General features: G+C 45.2%; 1 protein-coding gene across 4 annotated transcripts; it reads right to left on the reverse strand.

Annotated features, from left to right (window-relative positions):
* Positions 1 to 7,858: 7,858 nt before the first annotated feature.
* Positions 7,859 to 14,922, reverse strand: LOC102920446 (immunity-related GTPase family M protein 1-like). Of its 4 annotated transcripts, none has more exons than XM_076578234.1 (3): positions 14,613 to 14,922; positions 11,693 to 11,804; positions 7,859 to 10,029 (listed from the first exon to the last, which is right to left on the reverse strand). In XM_076578234.1, exon 3 carries the CDS (start codon positions 10,006 to 10,008, stop codon positions 8,818 to 8,820), a length of 1,191 nt encoding a protein of 396 aa, XP_076434349.1. In that variant the 5' UTR covers positions 10,009 to 10,029; positions 11,693 to 11,804; positions 14,613 to 14,922; the 3' UTR covers positions 7,859 to 8,817. The 4 variants fall into 4 exon arrangements, with proteins under 4 accessions (XP_076434349.1, XP_006987194.1, XP_042139833.1 ...); XM_006987132.4 differs by having other exon boundaries at positions 11,600 to 11,804; positions 14,613 to 14,921; XM_042283899.2 differs by having other exon boundaries at positions 11,600 to 11,828; positions 14,613 to 14,921.
* Between the last annotated feature and the right edge of the window lie 9,183 nt (positions 14,923 to 24,105).

Consider the following 24,105-nt stretch of genomic DNA (forward strand, 5'->3'; position numbering starts at 1 on the left):
GAGATCAGCGTTGGCGAAATAGCAAGACAAAGTCTTAGATGATAGATAGACAGACAGACAGACAGATCAAATGTCTTCAAAGGTATTTGAATTCAAATGGCCAGGAACATCCTAGTGTTTAGGCTTAGACTGTTGGCGCCATCTGCTGTCAGTAGTTGGTGATTGCAACGTCCTCACCCGTAGTTGGAACAGATTCTCTTGTTTTGGTTTTGAGACAGGGTTTTTCTGTGTAGCCCTGGCTGTTATGGAACTCTTGACCAGGCTAACCTCGAACTCAGAGATCCATTTGCCTTTGCCTCCCGAGTGCTCGGATTAAAGGTGTGCACCACTACCACACAGCTTCTAATTTTACTTTTACTTCTTGAATATTTATTTATTTAGTTTTTTTTTTTTTTTTTTTTTTTTTTTTTTTTTTTTGGCTTTTCGAGACAGGGTTTCTCTGTGTAGCTTTGCGCCTTTCCTGGATCTCGCTCTGTAGATCAGGCTGGCCTTGAATAGAGATCCGCCTGGCTCTGCCTCCCGAGTGCTGGGATTAAAGGCATGCACCACCACAGCCCCGGCGGACAGTTTTGTTTTAAAGCACTGGACTAGACCAAGGCAAACAAAGAGTACTATGTTTCTATAGCAGACAGAACCTGGAGTTTCTCTGGTTCTTAATCAGAACCTTTTGATGACTCCACATCCGGCTAAGAAACAAGGCTGAGGACTTCCTCAGCGCTTCACTGCTGTCTCGCCACCTCCCTTTCATCTCCAACCCCGTTGTTGTCAGCCCGGCCTCTAATAGAAGGAAAAGCCTTTTCTCCCTCCGGGCCTCTGTGTTGACTGCTGCTTGTTCCCGGAAGCACTTCCTTTCTGCACTCAGCGCTTTTTCTCTGCCCTCAACAGGAATTCCCCATTGCACTTTTGCCTGGATTTGGTATCAGAGAACGCATGAGTTAAAGTTACAGCCGACTTTCTTTCTGGCTCCTCCCACCTCCCAGTGCTCTCGGCTCTCTGTTTTCCAAGTTCTCAGCTCATTCCATCTGGGTTACCTCAAAAGACCTTCACAGAGCAAATGATGTATCTGCATGTGCTGGATAAAAGGAAAAGGAAGAGTCTTTGCGATAAAGAAAACACAAAAGGACAAGGCGACTCTGCCCCCTGAGAGATGCAAGAAAACCTGTTGCTGGGAGCCGGCGTGCCAGCTCAGATGTGCTGAGAAACTAGAGGAGAGCCACACCAACGGTTCCCACTAAAAGGATGTTGCCCGGTCAGGAACGATAGCGGGGAAAATGAGGCTTGCAAGATGAACATGAAACTATTATCCAAACAAGGATAGAGTGGAAGTGAAAACTGGGAATGCTTCAGGCCTACTGAGATATTTAGTCACTGTGTGTGTGTGTGTGTGTGTGTGTGTGTGTGTGTGTGTGTGCGTGCGCGCGCGCGCACGGGCACACACAATAATCAAATCTGTCTGGGTATATGGGAGTGGACCGCAGGAATCTATAAGGCTTCTCACCCTTACAGGCAGGTCCATGTAGCAGCTCCCCAGCTTCCTGCATTCCAGGATAGCCATGAACTCAGCCTAACACATTTGAAGATCACAATGTCAAAGATCACCTCACCTCCCACCTACCCTCCCACCCCTCCCAACGCTCTCTCTCTCTCTCTCTCTCTCTCTCTCTCTCTCTCTCTCTCTCTCTCTCTCTCTCTCTCTCTCTCTCTCACACACACACACACACACACACCAGTCCCAGAGGCTGTTGGGATTTGGCCAGTGTCCAGCATAGGCAGGAAGTAAGGGCAGTGAGGCCAGGGCTTAGACTTCCCACTCTTCCCCTGAGCACCTGGGACCATGTGACTTCCCTCTTCCTAAGTCACAGCTTTCATATTGCTGGTTATTATTGTCAAAGGCCAATAATCTACCACTCTGTCGGCCTGCTATGGGCTAGGCATGCTTTAGGTCTCCTGATGCTTCGTGTGCTGATGGTTGGTTTCCATTGTGGTGGTATGCAAATGGTGGAACCTTTAGTAGAGGTGCCTGGTGGAAAGCAATTATGTCCTGGGGTCATTGTCCTCAAAAGAGACTAATGGTGTTCTCTCAGATTGAATTATTTCCCCAAGAGAGTTAGTTGTTACAAAAAGGGAGAGACTAGCCCTTAAAGCTGCCTGGCTTCCTGTCCTACAAGAGCCTTTTTACACGTGACCCTGCATCTGCCATTCTAATCCCATCCATGAGGGAGCCCTCACCAGAGGCTAACCTCACAGGCCACTCTAACTAGCTTTTCACTTCTGAAACTGGGAACATTTCAAGGTTTTATTTACTTATTTATTTAGGTTTTTCAAGACAAGGTTTCTCTGCATAGCCCTTGCTGTCCTAGAACTTGCTTTGTAGAGTAGGCTGGCCTCGAACTCACAGAGATCCTCCTGCCTCTGCCTCTTGAGTGCTGAGATTAAAGCTATGTGCCACCACCACCTGGCTTCCGCTTCAAGATTTATTTTTATTTGTGTGTCTGTGTCTGTGTGAGTGTACAGCACCTGCGTGTGGATGCCCATAGAAGTTGGCACCTGTGTGTGGATGCCCTCAAAAGTCCGAAGGTAGTGTCGGATTCCCTGGAGTTATGTGTAGTTGTGAACCACCTGCTGTGAGTGCTGGGTCCAGGTCTCAGGTCCTCTGGAAAGGCAGCATGTGTCCTACCCACAGTACCATCGATCTAGCTCCTAAAACAATGAGTTATAAACCTAATTTTCTTTTGTATCACCCAACCTCAGGTATTTTATTCTAGGCTAAAAGATTGCCCCTCCAGGCCTTGAGAAGGTCAGTCTTCACTGTGTTGGCTCAAGGGTCAGCACCATCTCTTTTTTTTTTTTTTTTTGCCGGAATGCAAAAGCAAGGTTTAATTCTGGATATCCAAAAGCAATACAAGCCTAGGCAGGGACTTCGTCCAATACATCCAACGCAGTGGAGTCTGGAGGAAGTGCCCACCTGTCTGCAAGCTCAGTTTTTAAAGGGAAAAGTCACAAGGTTACATCATTTAGGGGTGCTAGTATGGATACAATTCTGATTGGCTTGCTTCTAGGGGCTTCTAGAAATTACTTCTAAGGGAGTGGTTGCCTGCCACCATTTCTCATTGGCTGCCCTCACGTGGGGGCATTTCTGTGGTCAGTTACCCTGGAAACCAGGGAGAGGACATTCCATAGTCTGGCAGGCATTATCTCATGACTATCTTGTGACTCTGTACTTTTACACTTCCTGGTTTCTGGAATCTGAACTGACTGGTTTCAGTAACTAATGGCCTATTCCCAAAAGGAGAAATCTTAGGCCTTAATTTTAGGGTGAAAGCATTTTGGTCTTATTTCTAAGATGGCTCATTTTGGTCTCACATTTCCCCCTTCTCATGTGCCTAATGGAACCCAATCATGGGTTTTGGACAGTTAGCTCCTAAGAATCCCTCTCTAATAATGGCCATGTATAGTCAGCCATCTTGTCTCTATGCCAGGGAGTTTCATTTTGACTCAGCATTTCAGCCTTTTCTGAACAGGGAATATGGGTGACATATTCTCTTCTGGAACTGCTTCGAGCTGGCATTGGGGCGCTGCTGTCAGGGGCCCATAGAAGGCTGAAAAGCTAGTCAAAGACTGGGCAAGGGGGCATTTGTCAGAAGCATGTAGCTGCCTGACCCCATAGGGACAGGGAAGAACCATGTTAGCTGGGCTGGTCCACGTCAGCTTTTAGCAAGTCTGGAGCTCACAGTTCTCTGGAGCACACAGTCATCTGGAGCAGTGGAGTCAGCGACTGAAACCTGGAGGTGACTGCCAGCTGAGTAGAAATCTGTTGAGACAAATTTAAACTAGGAACAGAAGTTAAAATTTATGAACTTATTTGGAACCCTTAGGTCCATACCCTTAGTAATGGGAAAATCAGTAGTCCCAAGACCAGGAGAGAGGAAAAACCATCTTTAGGAATACTTATCTGGGGTCCTTTTGACCTCTGTGAAGTGGGTCTAGGTTTTTATGACTCTTTTGATCTTTTGAGGCCTACTTACAAAATGACATAAAAGTTTTAGATACATTAGTATTACCAATCTATACTGAAATCCATATTGTTAACTAAGCAGGCAATGGGTATCTGTAAAACAGCAGAAGTGGACTCATACCTTTGAGTCCCAACAAGAACTAAAGATTTGGGTTAAAAGCTTTTGCATTTTCCTTCTGTTCAGAAAGCCAGGTATAAATTGGACAGAGATTTTTGACCTGATGAGAAGCACTTTTAGGTTTACATTTAGACATATTTAGATGACATCTAAAACAAATCCAAAATGTTGAGCTTGTGACTGAATAGTAAGTAGTCATTGCTCTACCAGCTCATCAGGGCTCCTAAATGTTAAGCTCTGAACCAGAGAACAGGAGAGTAATCTGAAACATATCTCATTTTATACTCATATCTGAACCTTTATGACTTACTTAAACTTTTATATCTTAGAACATTTTCCTAAAAGTGAGCTAACAACCTAGCTATAGCCTTGCAGAAGGATCTGGTTGATGCTGCCATGCTGACAAAGTTAGAGCTAGCCTGGCCATCAGTACTGTCAGAGATCTGAGAAGGATAAACTATATCTGAGTGCAGACCAAGAAGCTTCCAATCCTATACATTACAGGGACCAAACCCTACCCAGGTCTCCATAGCGTTGGAGGCACCAGTCAGAATAGCATAAATCTTCTTCCGCCATCAGGTTCATAAGGCAGAGTATTTTTCCTGTGGAATAGGGACATGGAAGACTGACCTTGATCACGCAAAAGGGTGCAATCAATTCCAGTGTCCTACTGCTTGTCCACAGTCTGGGCTGGGTCCTGGTGGCAGGCATTGCATTGGGGCATCTTGCCCTGTGGTCAGCATTGTCATATTTCAGGCAGAGATGTTGTGGTGCCTCGTTCGTAATCTTCTTTGGAGACCTTGGGTCACTGCTAGGATCTGGAAGCCTGTCTGATATAGTAAGCTTTTAGATCAACATTTAAATGCCATATTCTGCAGATTTCTGAAGTACGAGGGCTGTCCAGGTATATCTGAATAGACAAACTTTGTTTCTAATTACTTGTTTCAAGCTCAACCCTAAAAACATATGCAAGGGACTGAGTAAATGAGTAAACTTACATCAGTATTTACTTACCCTGACTACAATTAAAAATTGATTACTTATGACTGACTATTTATGTTCTCTAACAGTCTACAATAAGTAGCCTAAAAACAATGCTTTTAAGTTGAAGGTCTTCTAGCATCAAATACAGGTTCAGTAAAGAAACCAAAACAAAATATCATTATACAACAATCTTAAGCCTGAATGTACCTTGGGTAAGAAGAAACATTTTTTAAGACATTGGTTTTTAACTATAAAAACTGTTCTTAAAAGATTAAGATCTCTCAAATGTCTTCTGTAATATCAACAATAAAGTATCTTCTTTTACTTTAAGGGGGAGAAAACATGGCATCACTACAATCTGTGTAAAGAAAAACCAAGCTCCAAAGTGCAAACAATCCCAAATTTCAATATCAGGGATTCATTTATAATCCTTTTGGTTCTTTTACTTAGAGGCTTGGATGATTTCTTTGACCCTACCTTTGGCAGCACATACATAGCCTGACTGCTCCATTTTATTATGGCTGGTGCTTCTGGTGATCATCACTTGGCACTGGAATTTTTTAAAACTGCTAAGGTCCACCACTGCAACTAGACTCTTTTTGGAACTCTAGTCCTGCCATACATTTGCAAACCTCAGCTGTTTCCTATGATTCCTTTATGTTACAAAGTTTAGCTGCCAGAGCAAGGTATATTCCTGTGTATAAAAGCATTGATGTGCAGCTTTAATATTAATCAAATACCTTATTTATTAAACATATGTTGCCATCTATTTAAATTCTCTAGAAACTTGCTGTTGAACACTTGGTAAAGACATAAGTATTAGGTGTTAACCCGAGTAGATCTTTATAACCTTAGTAAAAGATGGCTGCCAGCCACATGGCTGCCCATGAGGTCACCAGCCAAGATGGAGGAAGCCACGTGGTTGCTGTTTAAAGCTCGTTTTTCTAAACAGTAATTACTTGCACACATACACACAGTTGGATCCAAGTTACACACATACATACATACATACAGTTAAAGCTTGCTTACATTTTCAAGTCACATACCTGTATACATACACACATTAGCAGTTTGCAGAATCATTAGGCATTTTTAAGATGAAAACCAATAAGAATTAACTTTCAAATTCAGTATTTGCAGGTATAAGAAACCATAACAAACAGTTTACATCATATCCCCTCTGACCTTCTACGACCTTCCATGTACCCTCAGTCCGTTCCTGTGATCCCTCAGACATTTACTCCAGACAAATTGCGCTTTTTCTTTTCCTTTAAAACAGAAACTCTTACCAAAGTCTTTCTTGTGATTTCCCTCAGTACTCTAGAATATATTGTAAAGTTACAATATTTTAAACAAGAACAGAAATACATGCATATACCATAACAAGAATAACTCTCAATTTGCATCAGCACTGTACTGCAGACAAGAAACTGTTGGTGACATTCCATTCTTGGAGCCAGACCTTGATCAGGTTTTAGCCCCAGGGCAGGTCTTGGGAGCCCCACCCTACAGCATGGAAGAGAACGGGGAAGGCATACACCATGGAGACAAAAGATTGCTGTCAACCTCAGACCCTCAAGTACACGAGAACAGCAGACTGAAAGTGACTTCATGCCCTGGCTGGGCCCACAGACCTGTAGGCCACTCCTTAGCTGTGACCCTGGAGGGGCAGTTAGTTCTCCACCAGCCCCCACACTGAGCTCCTTGAGGCTCCTGCTGGCTCCTGCCAGCTCTGCCCCATGTCCACACAGGAGCCCAGCCAGAACCTGCCGGCCATATCTTGGCCCCACAGTGCTCACAGCCCGCTCTAGCACAAAGCCATGCCTAGTTCCCATGCAGCCAAGCCTCTACTCCACAGCTTTTTGAGTGAGCTGGGGCCCTGAACCCGCTGCATCTAGGCCCCTTGATGCCCACGGCCACCTAGCCCTCTCAGTGGCGCCCTGGGTCCCCGAAGTAGCAGCTGTGCAGCCACTACCTGCCGGACTCATTGCAAGCTTTCTGCTGCCTGCTGCCTGTGCTCTGGTCAGAGAGAGCAAGGAAGCAATGTTAGGTTAGTCTGTGCCAGTTCAACCACTAAAGGGGTCTCCATCCCTTCGGCTGGCAATCCGGCCCACAAGTCCCAGTGCATACACAAGCTCAGGCATAAAACACTCGCACATGTGGCCACAGTTCTCACACATTTATACATTTATGAAGGCATAACAAATAACACTGACGAACAAGATAGGCAGACAAAAAGGAAGAACAAGGGCCCTACAGATGGTTCAGGCAGATGAGAGTCCGGAGAGGGAGCCTTGATAATGCCAAAGACCTACGGATGGGACAGGGACAATTCAACAGAGTCTCCCGATCCCCAGACAGACCCCTCACAGGTGTCCAAACAGATGGACCCCTCACGGGTATCCTAACAGACGGACCCCTCTCGGGCGTCCTATGACGGGGGGACCTGTGAGGACCCCCGCGTCCTGATGAGGGGTTGGAATGTCTTCCAACTCCTCCAGGGTCACCTTACAGGCGCGTCTGCCAAGGTGAGCCTGTCAGATTCAACCGCCGGCTTCGGATAAGAAAATGAAAGTAAAAGGAAAGCAAAGACAAGAAAATGGAGCGCTCTTACCGATCGGTGCAGATGGACCTCCGGAGCTCTTAGGAGTCCCTGAGGGGGGTCTCTGGGGATCCCGGAGAGCCCCCAAATGTTGTGCCCAGATCGTGACCCCCAGAGAGACCACCAAAGACGAGCATGCCGGAATGCAAAAGCAAGGTTTAATTCTGGATATCCAAAAGCAATATAAGCCTAGGCAGGGACTTCATCCAATACATTCAACGCAGTGGAGGCTGGAGGAAGCCAGCACCATCTCTTGACAATCTCCTTGAACCCTCATTACACATTTGAAGGATGTATCATTAGCAAATTCTCCTCAAATGATCCAGTGTGAAGTCCATTGATGCCATTACGCTCTTGCCATGACACTAACTCATGTATACCTGAGTTCCCTCTTTTTTTGTTTTGTTTTTTGAGACAGGGCTTCTCTGTGTAGTTTTGGTGCTTTTCCTGGCTCTTGTGCTGTAGACCAGGCTGGCCTCAAATTCACAGAGTTCGCCTGGCTCTGCTTCCCAAGTGCTGGGATTAAAGGCGTGTGCCACCACTGCCCGGCTCTGAGTTCCCTCTTAAGATACTCTTTTTAGGTACCTGTCAGTGAATGTGTGACAGGTAAGCAGTTTGCATTAGAAATGCTGTCTGAGTCCTTTCCCCAGTACTAAACAGAATCCAGAGAGCAATGGCTACCATAGTCTCCATCTACGTGTTCCTCTGTACCAAATGAGTCCTTAACAGGGTTATCCAGGGAAAGGAAGGAGAGTGAGAATAAAAAGGTGCTAATGAAGAAGATCTGACTTTACTGTTTTGGAGGAAAACTGATTTAGACATACATCACACTTAAAATTTTCTATATTCCAAATCTAAGAATCATGATCAACAATTTTTTTTAAACAATTTGTCCCTGTCCCTCAGTGGAAGAGTGCATTAGAATCCAGACAAGTGAAATGAGTTATTTTTAACTCCTCTCAAAGGATCTAGAACCTTTAGAAAAAGTGTTGTTATATCTCTTGATTTCTAGTGGAGAGGTAGGGATGGATCCAGGTGAGATCCAGACCCAAGGCAGTCTGGCTTCCAAGTGAGAAGGGTGACAGACCACCCCCTACACTAGATTTGAGGAGAGCTGATGCTGTCTTTCAGGATTTTCTTCACGATGGTCTTGGTGTCCTGGGAAACTAACAGAAGCATGCGTTTGAGTTTCATGCGTCTGGAACAGAGGATGCAACAACGTAAGCCTGGGAGACATTTAAGAATTTGGAATAATGCATTCATGAATACACAAGTCATCAGTCTCAGTTTCCAGTCCCTTCTGCGGAGAGTGTGCAGGGTTTGGGACTTCATGTCGACCTTGTACTCTTGGACTACTCTCCCCATACTCTGGGCTACCTGTTGAAGTGATTCATCATCTACACCAAATTCCAGTCGGAACACTTTCAGACACTCCCCCATGTCATCATTGTCCCCGACACAAAACGAATTCCCCCAGCATCCGTTGTCTATTCTCTCCTTCAGGCAAGCCACTTTATCATCAATGATCTTCTCACAGATGCCAGAAAGAGCGTTTAAGGGCCCACAGCACCTGATGTTGGAGAGGTCTTTATGCAGCATGTCCCTCAGCTTTGGGAAGTCATGTAGTAAAGGGTCTAGATTGGATACCAGGAATATGGGGGGTATATTCACCCTCTCCTTCTGTAGACTCTGCTGGATATTCTCCTGGATACTCTGTAGGAGCCGGATCTCTGAAAGGACACATTGGCTGAGGTCCCTGTCCAGCTTGGTCCAGACAATATAGAACCTCTTCCCCATCCTCTGGATGATTTTAGCAAGATTTACATGATTTGAGCTGAACTGCTCAGAGGCGATGATGATGAATAAGTTATACAGCTTGAATTTCATCTCTTCACTATAGCTCTCTATGGTTTGGGCTGTGGCCCCCAAACCAGGCAGGTCCCACAGTACCACATTGGGAAAGTGGGGTGAAGAGTACTCAGCTGGTGTCTGGGTGGTCCTCACCACCCCAGTGGGAGCTGAGTCATCTTCTTCATGGCCAATGATTCTGAGTGCATTGATGAAAGATGACAGGCCATTGCCCGAGTCCCCAGTCAAAGCGATGTTCAGTGGGGTTTGGGACAATATTGCCACCATCTCCTTGATCCCATATACCATGTCCAACAGTTTCCCTTCATTCAAGGCCTTTTCAACAGTCCTGCTGACCTTAGGCAAATCGCAGCCCGTGGTCTGATATGATGCGGCAAAGCCGAAGGACGAATTCAGCGGGGTGTAAGGGGTCTCTGCCATGTTGGGGAGTAGTGGCTCAGCCTGTGGGGGCAGAAGAGGTATAAAGTTAGACATAGGGGGTTATTGGAATCAACAGACTTCCTATCACAGCCTCGGGGGTCCAGATCCACAACCGGGGAAGGCGCAAAGACGTTTCCTGTACAATCAGTTCAGGGGGTGATGGTTCATTCACAGAGGGGAGGATGGTGCTCAGGAGGGGGGCTGTGCAGCTGCTGTGTGAAGGGCTGTACTCCTGAAGCAGGACAGGAGAGGGTGGTCAGATCACCCAGTGGCAACACAGGCCAGTAACACCAGCAGGCAGGACCAGCAACTGAGCATGCTAGCATTGCTCTCCTCACTGAGGCCCGGGCTGGTGAGGACCTGCAAGCCCTCGGAGTCAAGTAGAATTTAATTGTTCTCTTCTAAAAAGCACACTCTGCCTTTTCCTTTTTCAAATGACATTCTTTTTTTTCCCCCTCTAGGGAAATCACGTTTTTCTAGTATATGCTCATCTCCCATCGACTTCCACAGATGAATCAAAACAATTAATTTCGAACTAGCCTGCCGCTGATGTTTTGGTTAGCGCTTATGTTTGTACATTTCTGTGCATAACTGTTGATAGTGTTATTATTATTGGAGGTACTCAGGCTGGTGTGTGAAAGTAGATTTTTCTTGTTGGCTGATTGCTTGCAATGAAATGAAAGCATGAGTGGGCTGGTCCTCAGGACTGAGAAAAGAATTGGTTGGGATCACCAAGTGGATTCTACACAAGCTTACAACACACCAAATGCTCCTTATTGATGGACTCAAAAAGTCCCCTTATCATGAGTGATTGCTATGCTATCTGCTCTTAAAACTCAACTTTCTTCTTGTTCAAGAATATTTTGGTTGTGAGCCTAGCCTTTAATGGCTGAGCCATCTCTCCAGCCCCTTGTTCAAGTATATAAATAAAAACATTCCATCACCCAGGGCTAGAGAGATGGCTCAGTAGCCAAGGGCACTTGCTGCTGAACCTGATGATCTGAGTTCAAACCCAGAAACCCACAGGGTGGAGAGAACCAACTCCTGAAAGTTGTCCTCTAACCACTCCCACATACATGTTTGAGCATACACACACACACACACACACACACACACACACACACACACTGTAATAAATTAAAACAATTCTAAAATCCAAGCCCCCGCCCCCTTTTTAATACAGCCTTTCTGTCCCATTAGGAGCACCCAATGGAACATCTGGAGGCCTGTCTTTTCCTTCCATTGAGGTAGGAGGTTTCCCTAGAAGACCCAGCTATTTATCTGTAGGACACATTCATGACCACAGTACATGCCACCATGCAGCTTCTATTTTCCATCCTCTCCTTGAGCTTGGGCACCCCCCCCCCCCCCCTTCACTCGCACCTCTCCTGGGATAAGCGCCTGATATAATCCAGTCCAGTCCTGCTCCCTATAGCCTCGTCATCCAGTCTTGGGATTTGGATTCATCCTCTACAGAAGGAAATGGGCCAAGGGACCATTCCCTGTTTGAGGTGCTCAGCTCTTTGTAACATGGACACACTCCCGGAACTCCAGTTTCCTGCCTCTGGCACCAGAAAGTCATGCTACCCACCTCCCAGGAATTGTGTGATGGCTTCATGACAAGATCGGTCTGACGTTCTCTGTACACCTCTCAGCTCTCTTGGTGAGGCTGAGGAAGCCGTACCTCGGGTTCTTCCTCCACTCTTCGACTTTAACCACACAGCAAGAAGGTCCTGTGTCTGTGAGTCTGTGTTGGGTCCTTCGAATGCCTTATCTCACTTAACAGTCCTCAAATCCTATTAGATAAGTGGTATTCATTACTGTTGATTGTGGGTGAAGAAACAGAGAATTATGATTAAATAGTCTTTATTTTATTTTTTTTTTTTTTGAGACAGGGTCTTTCTTTGTAGCCTAGGCTGGCCTCAAATTTATGATGCTCCTGTCTCAGTCTCTCTAGTGCTGGGATTACAGGGGTATACCACCATGGCTAAGAACCAGTCTTGAGTTACACACAGAGTGTGTAAGGAATCCAAAGGTTGATCCCTGGAATGTGACTCCATGTTTCTGTCGGTAAAGTGAAGACAATCCTTCTTTTTTTTTTTTTTTTTTTTTTTTTGGTTTTTCGAGACAGGGTTTCTCTGTGTAGCTTTGCGCCTTTCCTGGGACTCACTTGGTAGTCCAGGCTGGCCTCGAACTCACAGAGATCCACCTGGCTCTGCCTCCCGAGTGCTGGGATTAAAGGCGTGCGCCACCACCGCCCGGCTGACAATCCTTCTTAATAGAGGATTTGATGCATGATGAGGGGCTTCCCTTGGGAACCCTGGTCTATTCACTGTCACAATTGTCATTTATACTTTACATGGACACAAAGTTTACAATTTTGGAAACCAATGTGTTCTGTCCTCTTTTATGTGTACCCTAAAACTGAATTGCCATGCTAAAGGAAATTCCCCCAGTGTCTCCAACTACTCAGAACTTGTTTTGGGGTTAAACTCATCAAGAGAACAAGATGCTTCATCAAATCATCATAAAGATGTCCCGAGTTCAGTGGGAGGGAGAATATGGGAAAGGTTGCTGTCACGTGTCACACCCACACAGAGGTCAAAATCCCTTCAAGGCAGTGACTCCAGAGACTATTCAGAGTCCTCCTCCAGCAGCTCCTGTGTCAGACCTGAGAGGATATGGATCAGCCAGGGTGATGCTTCCTGCTTCAGAGTGTCAAGGTGTCCTGAGCTGGGTATGTAGCTATGATGGTGGACTTATCTGTTCTGAGGCAAAGTTGGCTGGAAGCCAGGGGAATGAAACCAGACAAGGTCCAGGAGAGAGAGCATTCTGCACTAGTGTATGGAGATGGGGGTCAGAGAAAAGCTGTGTGACATTTAGTAGTGTCTTGTCCTCAAGGCAACTCCCCCCTTGCCTGTCATTGGCCAAGGTCTAGTTCTGTGTCTGTTTTACTTTACCAAGTGAGTTCTACTCACCAGGGTAGAAGATGAGCGAAAACCATGCTTTTCTCAGAACTATTTATGTGACTGTGATTGGAGATGGAGACTTCCCACACTTGCACACCCTGTACTGGACCCTGTGGGAAATGGTGCAGGTCACGGCTGCACACAGGATCCAGTAACTCTCAAAGGGTTGTATCCTGCTGCAGTCCGTGTATTACAAGCAGACTGGGAAAGGTCATGGGTAACTGTGAAGCTGCAAGTTCTTCGGGGAGCCACTTGGGAGTGTTGTTGTGGATAGCCTCAGAACACTGATCCAGTATTTGCAAAGAACCCATAGAATTCTTTTTGGGATTCATATGCCCCCCATTTCCTTTTTTTGAGGCTCCTGCCTGGATTATACGCCTGTTTCACTCCCTCTGTATAAGGTTGAAGATCCCCATGGAAGAATGAAGATCCTTGGGGCTTCTGGAGGCAGCTTAACAAGTACATCCAACTAGAGAGGGGAGCCGGGCCTGGGATGGAAAATCAGACTCTGTGAGCAGTGTCTTTGGAGTCTCCCAACAGACACACAGAACCAAGAGCATGCTCACACACACTTGCCCATAGCTTCATGAAAGGTGGTAGGTGCCACACAATCCACTCTGGCACTACTTTATTCCATTAAGTTCATTGAATTGAGTTTTACTGTTTCCTACTCCAATTAATTAACTTGAACACATGCTTATTACAACCCACTAAATAAATTTCATGGCTTACCTGGTGCAAAATGAAGCTCATTTATAAGTGGATTTTTTTCTGTGTGGGGCTCTATGTAGTTCACATATAACACAGTTATTATGAATCTCCATCAGAAAGACACATGGGAATGTGGGAACCAGACTAGACTAGCAATGAACCTAAAATCAAGGATTTTTGTGAACTATTATCCTTGTGTGTGCTTCAAACGCTCATTTATTCCTTATTTGATCACCAGTAGGAAAGACTGAGAGGAAAATCAAGATGTTGATTTATCTCTGGAAAGTGTGATAAACTTCCTCAAGGTGAATGGGGACAATATGGAGCCCAGCATGCTCTGTGGAGATGGTGTTTGAAAGTTAGTTTGTAGATTAGTTAATGAGTTAGTACCTTAAACAGAGCCACTTTCTCCAATGCAAATCAAACATCTGGATGGAGTCAGACAGAAAGGTCACTAAGATACCTTACACTCAAAACCCACCCTGAGGTCCAGACAAGAACCAATTTCTTTTTCTGCATATTTTTTCATGTATCTTAGATACTGCCTGTGGCCCATTCTGATCTCGGGAATTTATTCTTGTGGAGAGATGAAGAGGTGCTATCTATCTTAGATTCTAAGAGAAGATGGGTTGCCCTCTCTGCCCTCTTTCTTTAAATTTAGCCATTATTAGAAGAATACCCAGGTGAGCTAGACATTTGCCTCCATGCTGGTGGTTTGGATGGATTCGAGCAGCAAAGATAATTGCAGTGCTGTGTGGTACTGGAGACAGTCAGAGAGAGAGGGCCTTCCTGCTGTGCTGAGCAAAACGGGCCAGACCCTAAGGTCCCATGACCTGGTGTCACAGTTCTACTTTTCATGTCACAAGGACAGAAGTTTAGGGAGACTGGGGGTGAGCAAGCAGCTTTTAGGAGGCTTTTACTTACCAGCTCCAGAGGAGGGTTATGTGGGATCCGGTTGTTAGTGGCCTTTCTGGAAAGTCACTTCTTCCTAGAAAAACGTTGCTGTCCTCCAGCAGTTCTCTATGGAGAGATCTAGAACTGAAATCCAGACCCGGGATGTTCAGAGATGAGATGCAGATGCAGAGGTCTGGAGTCCTTCTGAGAGACCAGTCAGGAAGGGGTGGGAGCTGGCTGACCTCGTGGACGGTCTTTCTGCCTCTGGTCTCTCTCTCCACAAACCTTGCCTTTTGCTCTGCACTTGCTAGATCTGAGTTTTGTTTGCCGGAGGCCAGGACTGGGAGGGGACTTCAGTGAGAATAGGTTTCAGTTTCTATTCCCGGAAACAGCTGTTTTGAAAGATCAGGCTGGGCAGGCTACATAGTGTTCTTCAGAGAGGGGGCAGAGCGTGGCTGTGCTGATCTGAGTTTGACTTGAGTGTGGTGGGGGATGGCGAGATGAGGTGGGGGTTTACCAAGTCTGCTTAGGGACCTTAACAGCCAGCCCAGGGTCAGAGCATCCTGTGCTGAACCTGCTACTTCTTTACGTGGACACCACCTGGGCACTGTTAACCTTCAGGCTCACAGACTCTGGCCCCTCGGGTGCTTGGAGACTTGGGCTGCGACCCCGTTCTGTGTAATGTTTTCCTTGTTTGCTGGCTCTCTTGTCACCCCCACCTCACTGTCCTCCAGAGCACCAGGGAGTGGGGCATCAGGCTCGAATCCTTGCAGCTGGTATTTGAGAGGGAAGAAGGTCTGAGCTGAGAGGGGCCATAGTTTATTTTCCTAGGATCCAGGAGTTAGTTTAGTAGAGTTCCACAGGCCAGTGACAAAGGGGGCGGGGGGGGGGGGGGGGAGGGGAGCCATGCTGCTTTCAGAGGGTCGGCACAGCGCTGTCATTTCCTTTGCTCCTTTTCTGTACCTACTGGCAGGTTCTCACTGAGTCAAGAGGAGCAGGGGTGTGTATGCAAGCAGAACTGAGCCCATTTCATTCTCACTGTGGAGGGAGACAGGCTGGGCAGGGAGCAATGAGGAGGCCCCCACAGGCACTTTCCAGGGTCCTGAACACAACTCCTGCCTACTTGCAGGCTCACTATTGCCCAGAAGTTGGCACAATGTAACCCTCTGGCCACAGGGAGCCCTCTCTGTCACCCCTCCTGGTGACCAGTAACGTGATCCTCTACTGGTGATGGTAGCTTTCTCTTTCTCTTTCCTGGAAAAGACCGAGTTGCTGAGAAGAGGAATAAGTGGGAGCTGCTTTCACATTCCTGTCCTTGTTTAATGAACTGGAGGATTTGAGTTACAGCCAGAAGCTGTCCCTCCTGTGTGCTTTCCTCTAAGTCCTCGGCTTCTGGGCAAAGCCTGGGGAGAAACTAAGCTACTGCAAGTCTCTGGATGATTTTGATCTCCATCTTTAGAGACTGGTGGAGGCTGTCTATCCGTCCTGCTTTCTTTATGTCATTTCCATAAGAACAAATAGGAACAGGTGTCAGGGCAGTACAGGAAGTTCAGGAAGAGAGTTTCTGGAACCTTCCATGTCAGTGAGCCAGAATTCCAACCCAGGCAGTGTCTCCCTGGACCTCAGAGTCAATTCCCTCATGTTCTTGCTCCTGGGAAGTAACTGAGGCCGGGCACAGTTACTCAGTTACTTGTTATGACTGGGCATCAGGGAAAGGTTCCCCAAGTCAGGATGCCATAATGGCTGGCTGGATGCAGTGTGTGAACAGGAGAATCAGAACACAGGCAGCCTGTCCTTGAAAATGCCATTTGCAGAGGATCTTTGGGTGGGACAGTCTGGAGTTAGACCTCTCTGAGGAGGCAAGGCTGAGAGTTCACTTCAGGTGGCCACCTGTTTAGAAGCTGTGTGTGAGAACTGGGCCACAGGGACACATGTAAAATCTAATCAGTTGAGAGATGGAGGTAAGAAGAACCTGAGTTATAAATAACCTTGTGTTATAATAGTGAGTTCCAGGCCAGCTTTGGCTTCATAATGAGACTTTTGAAAGAATTTTTTAAAAAAAAAATCATATAAACAAAAAAAGAAGGTATATATTTCCATCATCTTGCTATGGAAGGAGTGTGGAAGTTCAATGACCAAGTTCAATCTCCAAGTCTGTCATCATCTTCTCTACTTTGTGTGTGTGTGTGTGTCCTTTTGAGTAAAACATTTATTTATTTATTTATTTATTTTTGGTTTTTCGAGACAGGGTTTCTCTGTATAGCTTTGTGCCTTTTTCCTGGAACTCGCTTTGTAGCCCAGACTGGCCTTGAACTCTGCCTCTCAAGTGCTGGGATTAAAGGCGTGCGCTACCACCGCTGGGCAAGTAAAACATTTATTAGAAGAATTATTAGCATCGTGGAGAGGCAGCATAGTGGAGGCTCTGAGGAGAGTTCAGGCTGGCCCACAAAGTAGTGTAGAAAGTTCCTTTTAATAGTTTCAGGGGAAGAGGGAGGTTTCATTCCACAGGATTGTTGAGTAGTCCATAGTACATGCCTGTGTCAGGCTCTCTGATTCCTGGATGGCTGGAGTTTAAGGGTGTCTTACATTTTGGGGAAGGAATGTGTGACTTTGAGTATGTGTAGCAAGTGGTAGAAGGACCTCATTTAGTTACTGTGTACCCCTCATACAGGAAACGCTGCTGATAGCCCTTGGTAGATTGGAGTCTGGTAGGCTGGGCTTCTCTGAACACAACTATGATGGTGGAGAGAGACAGATGGGTGTCACCTGAGAAGGTCAGGTTTGGATTCTAATTGTGTGTGTGTGTGTGTGTGTGTGTGTGTGTGTGTGTGTGTGTTTGGGAGGGGTTAAGACAGCATTTCTCTGTGTAACCATGGCTGTCCTGGAGCTCACTCTGTAAACCAGGCTGACCTTGAACTCAGAAATCCACCTACCTCTGCCTCCCCAAGTGCTGGGATTAAAGGCATGCATCACCACTTCCCAGCAAGAATTTTTTTAAAAAAGATTAATTTATTTTATGTATATGAATGTTTTGCTTGTGTGCATACGCAGACTGTAAGTGTGCCTGGTGCCTTCAGAGGCCAGAAGAGGATGCCAGATCCCTTGGAACTGGATTTAAGGACAGTTGTAAACTACCATGTGGGTGCTGGAAACAGAACCTGCAGTCTTTTTGAAAAATGTGGTCTTTTTGAAAAATGTTTTTGAGATAGAATCTCACTGTGACACCTCCTCCCTCTTGGCCTGGAACTCTCAGTGTAGATCAGGCTGGCCTTGGACTCACAGAGCTCCACGTGCATCTGTCTCCTGAGTGCTGGAACTAAAGGCACGAGTTATCATGACCAGACCCTTAACATTTGATCCCGCTTCAATAGGCTTTTACTCTGATTAATCATTAATTCACTGTAGATAGAAAGGGAAGGTCAATGACTATAAAATAAACAGTACAGGCATTTCTTGGTTTACTTTCTCTGATACTGAAGTGACTGTGGGGAGTTCCTCTCCCTAGCCCTTCCCCCAATATATCAACAATGATATCCTGGTATTGTTTGTTAATCACCACACCAAGTTATACTTCACAGAAAGATTCATGCTGATTCACCCTGGATGAGCAGGGTCTTGTATATAGCTGGGTGACCTGTCAATCACAATGTCACACCTATCACACATGGAGGCATTCTCATGTACAGACAGACATGCACAAACCCATATGTACACACACACACACACACACACACACACACACACACACACACACACACAGGAAAATACCTTGAAGCCTTGTACAAACTATTGTGACAGGCTACTGAAGTCATCCTCCAATTTGCTTTGTGACTAAAGAAAGGGACCAGTATTTCTGTCAGAGGTAGTGTAGGTGTCTTAGCTCCAAGCTCAGCAAATTTAGTTTCTCATGGACCTTGTTATTACTATTATTATTATTGTTTTGGTTTTTAGAGACATGGTTTTTCTGTGTAGTCCTGGATGTTCTGGAACTCATGTTGTAGACCAGGCTGGCCTCTAACTCAGAGATCTGCCTACATCTGCCTCCCAAGTACTAGGATTAAAGGCATGCACTACCACTGCCCAGTGGACCCTGTTCTTAGGTGTGACCCCAACTCACTTACAGAAGGCTTGTCTACTGCAGCATGGAGGAGACTCTGATAGCAAGGGCTTTCCTGGTCTCCTGCTCTCACAGAGCTACAGACCCATGGTATTCTTCCTCCTACAAAGTGCCCGCAGAGGTAATCTATCACACGCTGTCACGATTAGAGCTCCAGTTATCATGAAGACACACCTCAATTCTTCAGCACATAGAACTGTACTTTGACTCTTATATGGAAAGCAAGGTGTTTCCAGTCGGGGATCAGAGAGGCCTTTACCTCTTCTGCAGCTGCCGCCCTGTCTGTCTGCACTTCGGAGCAGGTGATTTCTCTCAGCACTTCATGGTGTAATTCAGGAGAGATGGAGCAGTCTTTTCGTTTCGTCTTCTTTTCAAAATCTCATTGATCTGTGTTTGCTATCTCAGCTTTTATCATTGATGTCACTCCATCTACCCTCAGAGATAATTTTGCATTTGCAAAGCAATTAGTTGCCTTTCCATTCTCTGAAGGGATAAAAAGTGGGATTAATTTCTAATGTAATATTTTGTTTTCTAATAATGAACCCATTTTGCCCTGGCTCACACATTTAACTTAAAAAATTTCTCTCTTAGGGATAAACAGTCTTCTCTAGGGATAAGACTCCTGACCAATCAATTATCTAGTCCCAAGTGATCAGCCCTGAACAGTTACAAGTACAAGCAACACTAAATGGACTAGGCATCATCATCATTATTATTGTATTTTGTGTGTGTATGTAACAATAAATAATTAAAGAAAAAGGGGCTTTGAATTTTAGAGAAAGTGGAGGGATGTGGGGGAGTTGGAAGGGAAAGGGAGGTATGAAAATGATGTAAATAGAGTATTCATGTAAGGAATTCTAAAAAAAAAAAAACATTAAATGAAAAAAAGACAAATGAAAAGTTCTTCTTTCCCTAAGTAGCCTGCAGGTGTCACTATGGTCTCATTTTTCATCCCCTCTAGCACTATAGCCCAGCATGGATGAGCCACAAGAGACCTGAGGGCAAGGACGGTCATAAGGGGTTGACGGTCAGTTCTTGGCTCAGTTATGTGACTTTTCTGGAGAGATGTGAACAGTCATCTCTTCCCTCCAGATAGAGCAAAGCCATTTCCTCCAAGCCTGTCTTAGTCAACCAGTAAACATTTTGGGGTGATTTACAGAAGCTTGGTGATTGAGGGCAGTGGCCTCACTGATAAGTCCACTCACTAGGGGTGATGACTCATGAACGTTGCATCCTTGGAAGCTCCTGTGCAGGCTGTAGGTAGCTCTACTGCAGAAAGTCTCCTCTTCTCCAGCATGTGTTTGCTGCTTATGTAACCTTGGGGAAGGGACTCATGAGTCTTGAGCTTTTGAGGTTCTTGAGTCTCTAAGGTTTTGTAGGTCCTTGGGTTTTATGGGCCTCCCTCCTCCCTTCAGGAGGGAGGGACTATTTCAGTCCAGGGAAAGCCCCTATGCAATGCAGATTGGACTTGGGTTTTACGTGGTACACCATTTTTTTTAAGGGGCGGGGGAGGTGTTGAGACAGACTTTCTCTGTGTAACCCTGGTTGTCCTGAACTCACTCTGTAGACCAGGTTGGCCTCTAACTCAGAGATCTGCCTGCCTCTGCCTCCTGAGTGCTGGGATTGAATATGTGGGCCACCACTGGATGGTACACCATTTTAAGAGGTGTTTTCTCTGTCTCTGTCTCTGTCTCTCTCATCTCTCTCTCCCCTTCCATGGGCTGTGAGGGATTCACAACATGCCCCCACGGTTGGGCATGTTTGTGCATGTCCGGCAGACCTAGACACTTCCGCCTAGCCAGTTCCAGGTCAAAATAGCCATTTCTGGGGGCTGGAGAGATGGCTCAGAGGTTAAGAGCACCGATTGCTCCTCCAGAGGTCCTGAGTTCAAGTCCCAGCAACCACATGGTGGCTCACAACCATCTGTAATGAGATCTGGCGCCCTCTGCCGTACACATAATAAATAAATAAATCTTTTAAAAAAAAAAAATAGCCATTTCTGGGCCAAGGCATCTCGCGTGACCAGAACCCATGACCAGAACCCTGTGGCTTTGCATGGTTGCGTAAGAGCGCGCAATGCGACCAAGTGATCTGCACATGCATGGAGTAGCCACATCGACCTGTTTACACATGTGCCAACCAGCCTTTATAAGCCGGCACCATATTCCCGGCTTCCTTCTCCTCCTCCTCCTCCTTCTCCTTCTTCTCCACACACGTGTCTCTCCGCAGGCCTGAGCACTTGTCTGTCTCTTTCATCTTAACAGAACTCTTGTTAGTGGATTCTGTCGTGTTTTGTGACATTTCCTCGCAGGGTAAGAGCTCCGCTAAATAACTAACAGGCTGAACATCCTCATGCTTTCAACCCCATGAGGCTTTCCCTAAGAGCACGGGCCCAGTGGCCAAGAACTGAATAGATTGCAGCCCTCTCAAACCATGAGCCAAAAATAAATTCTTTGTTTTAAAATTCTTCTTTCTTCAGTTGTTTCTTTCAGGTATTTGCTCACTGTTACAAAAGTAATCAACATGAGTGTTACCTGGCCTTTGTTATTTCCTCTTAACAAGTCAGGACTTGTGAACTAATTTTGGGGACCAAATACAATTTTGTCACTTAAAAATATTTTATTTATTTCTTTTATTTAAAATACATTTTTATACACACTATATCCTGATGATGGTTTTACCTCCCTCTACTTCTCTCAGTTCTTCCCTACCACCTCTCAATCCAGACCCTTCCTGTCTCCCATTAGAAGAAAAAAATAGGCAACTAAGGGATAATAACAACATAAAATATGACACGATAAAATAAAAATAAATAAATCACAACAGGACAAAACAAACAAACAGAAGGAAAAGATTCAAGGAAAGGCACGAGAAACAGCTATAGATGCAGAGACCCACTCATTTTCATACCCAAGAATCCCATAAAAATGCAAAACTGGGAGCCATAGTATATATGCAAAGGACCTCTGGGGCAAAAAATATATAAATAGAAATTAAAAATTAAAGACAAAACAAAAAAACTCTGCTATGACATTATGATACAAAGAACCTCTGAAGACACCCTTGAGCTGGCTTCCTGTTGGCCATCTACTGCTGGACAGGAAGCCTATCCTTCAGAGTAGTTTGCATGCCCCGTGAGACTCCTTTGGAGAAAAACTAAACTTTCACTTGCAACTGGTAATCAGGTGGAGATAGCTTCTTGGTAAGGATACAGTATGTGTTCAGTTCCTTCGGCTCTAGGACTCCATCTGGTGCAGACCCATGCAGACCCTGTGCATGCTGTCTCAGTCTTTGTGAGCTCATATGTGATCAGTTCTGCTGTGTTTAGAAAGTCTTAGACTCTTATACTCTTACCACCTCCTCTTCACAGAGTTGAGCTCTGAAGGGAGAGATCTGATGGAAACACCCCATTTAGGGGTGGATATTCCGAGCTCTTACTCTCTGCATATTGTCTGGCTGTGGGTCTCTATATTTGTTCCCAGGAGGAAGCTTCTCTGATGATGGCTGGGCAAGGCACTGAGCTACGAGTACAGTAAAATGTTATTAGGAGTCATTTTATTGCTACATTCCTTTAGAGAACAGTAGTATTTGGTTTTCCCCTGGGTCCCTGGGCTGTCTAGTCTTAGGTTCTCAGTCACTCAAACAGTATTGGGTATGGGCTCCATCTTTTGGAGTGGTCTTAAGTCAAATCAGATGTTGGTTGGTTGCTCCCACAAGCTCTGTGCCACTATTACACCAATGTGTCTTGCAGTCAGGACACCATTGTAGATTGAAGGGCTTGTAGCTAAGTTGGAGTTTATGTTTATCTTTTTGGTAGTGTGTAGAGCAGTTTATGATTCCAAGAACACTAGCCTACTCTAGGGGTGAGGGCTCTAGCCAAGCAGCAGCTCAGCTTGTGGCCGTTGACTTGTGTAGGTGTTGTCTTCAGCCGCAGGGCCTTGCCGTCAGTTTGTGGAAAGCAATCAAGAGTCTTTGCAACAGCCTGGGTTGTTAGGGGTTCCCTTTGGCCATCAGCTCAGTTAGATGTAACCCATTCCCTATAAGCTTCATTTGGTGACAAGAGATGTCCAGTTTGGATTCTGTCTCTCCGTTATTTGGTGATTTTATGTTTCAGCAAGCATCTACTGTATTAGGTTTTCATCCTACCCCTCAAATGGCCCTTAATTTTAATTGTTTCTCCCAGTATTCCCTCCCTCATCCTTCTCTTCCCTCTTCTTCTCCACTTGATCCTCCCATCCCAGTTCAAAAATATTTAAAATTAATTTATTCTATGACAGTGTCATACATACACAATGTATTTTAATCATATTCCCCACATTTTCCTTTCTTATTGCCTTCCCTCTCTCAATAAACTCCTTCTTTTTAATAAATTCTCCTCCAATTCTCATGTCTTTTATCTGTGGTCCACAGCCTTTTTAAAAGGTTGCTTGCATGGGTGGAAGCTATTGACTTGAGTGAAAACAACATCCCAGTGATTACACCAGTGAGGAACGTGACTTTTCCTACACCAGCATCCATTATACTCCTGTAGCTCCTGAGCAGGACTGGGGCCCTATAAGTCTCCCTATCCATGATGAATGTGGATGCTCCCAGTCTTGTGTACATCTCGTGCAGGTAGCTACGACTGCTGTGGGTTCTTAGATATAACAGCTATGTCATGTCCAGAAGACAGTGTTTCTCATCATTCCTAGCTTTATGCACAAGCAAGTGCAGTATGCAGAGGCCAGAAGTGGGTGGTGGATTCCCCTGGAGCTGGAGTCACAGGCAGTTGTGAGCTGCCTGATGTTATCAGATGTTACTGGACTGGACATTGCTAATATATATAATGGAGTTTTTATCTGAATCTGTCAAATGTTAATGGACTAGACATCATTAATGTAATTTTTGGCTATATATATTATATATACTTATTGGATAGTTTTTCTTGTATTAGTTATAAGCTTTCTTTAATTTTAGACAAAAAGAGAAGAAATGTGGTGGTATTGTGTTCCCCAAAATATTGTGTACCTTAATAAACTTATCTGAACTTGTGTCCTCTGGAAGAGCAGTACTTGTTCTTAACTGTGGAAACTTCTCTCTAAACCCTACTACTCAAAATTTTAATGAGCACAGTTTTCTTCTCTTATTAGAAAAAAGGTCAACAATTACCAGTTTATTTAACGTGGTAGTAAATGTTTTACAAACTAGGTTGAAATTTATGTCTCACTCTATTCTCATCCTTTCAACATGTCATCACATTTGCTTCTGGGTATAATCTGTGACCAAACTCATCATTTCTGATTACATTTGTGGGCTTAAACAATTTCTGTTTAAACCCAACACAGTGCCATCTGGTGAATATTAATAGTTCAGTACCTCATCTAGTGTTTTCTACAAGGGAATAAGAATAGTTGAAGCAGTGGTTTT

The sequence above is a fragment of the Peromyscus maniculatus genome, chromosome 8 (genome assembly GCF_049852395.1).
Source record: "Peromyscus maniculatus bairdii isolate BWxNUB_F1_BW_parent chromosome 8, HU_Pman_BW_mat_3.1, whole genome shotgun sequence".
NCBI lineage: Eukaryota > Metazoa > Chordata > Mammalia > Rodentia > Cricetidae > Peromyscus > Peromyscus maniculatus.

What these genes read in the sequence shown, in the direction of transcription:
- LOC102920446 (XM_006987132.4), bottom strand. Translation starts at nt 11,626, where the DNA reads ATGAAGCCATCACACAATTCCTGGGAG. An exon ending in CATCACACAATTCCTGGGAG is followed by an intron (nt 10,030 to 11,599) that starts GTGGGTAGCATG and finishes CTGCCCCCACAG; the next exon opens with GCTGAGCCACTACTCCCCAA.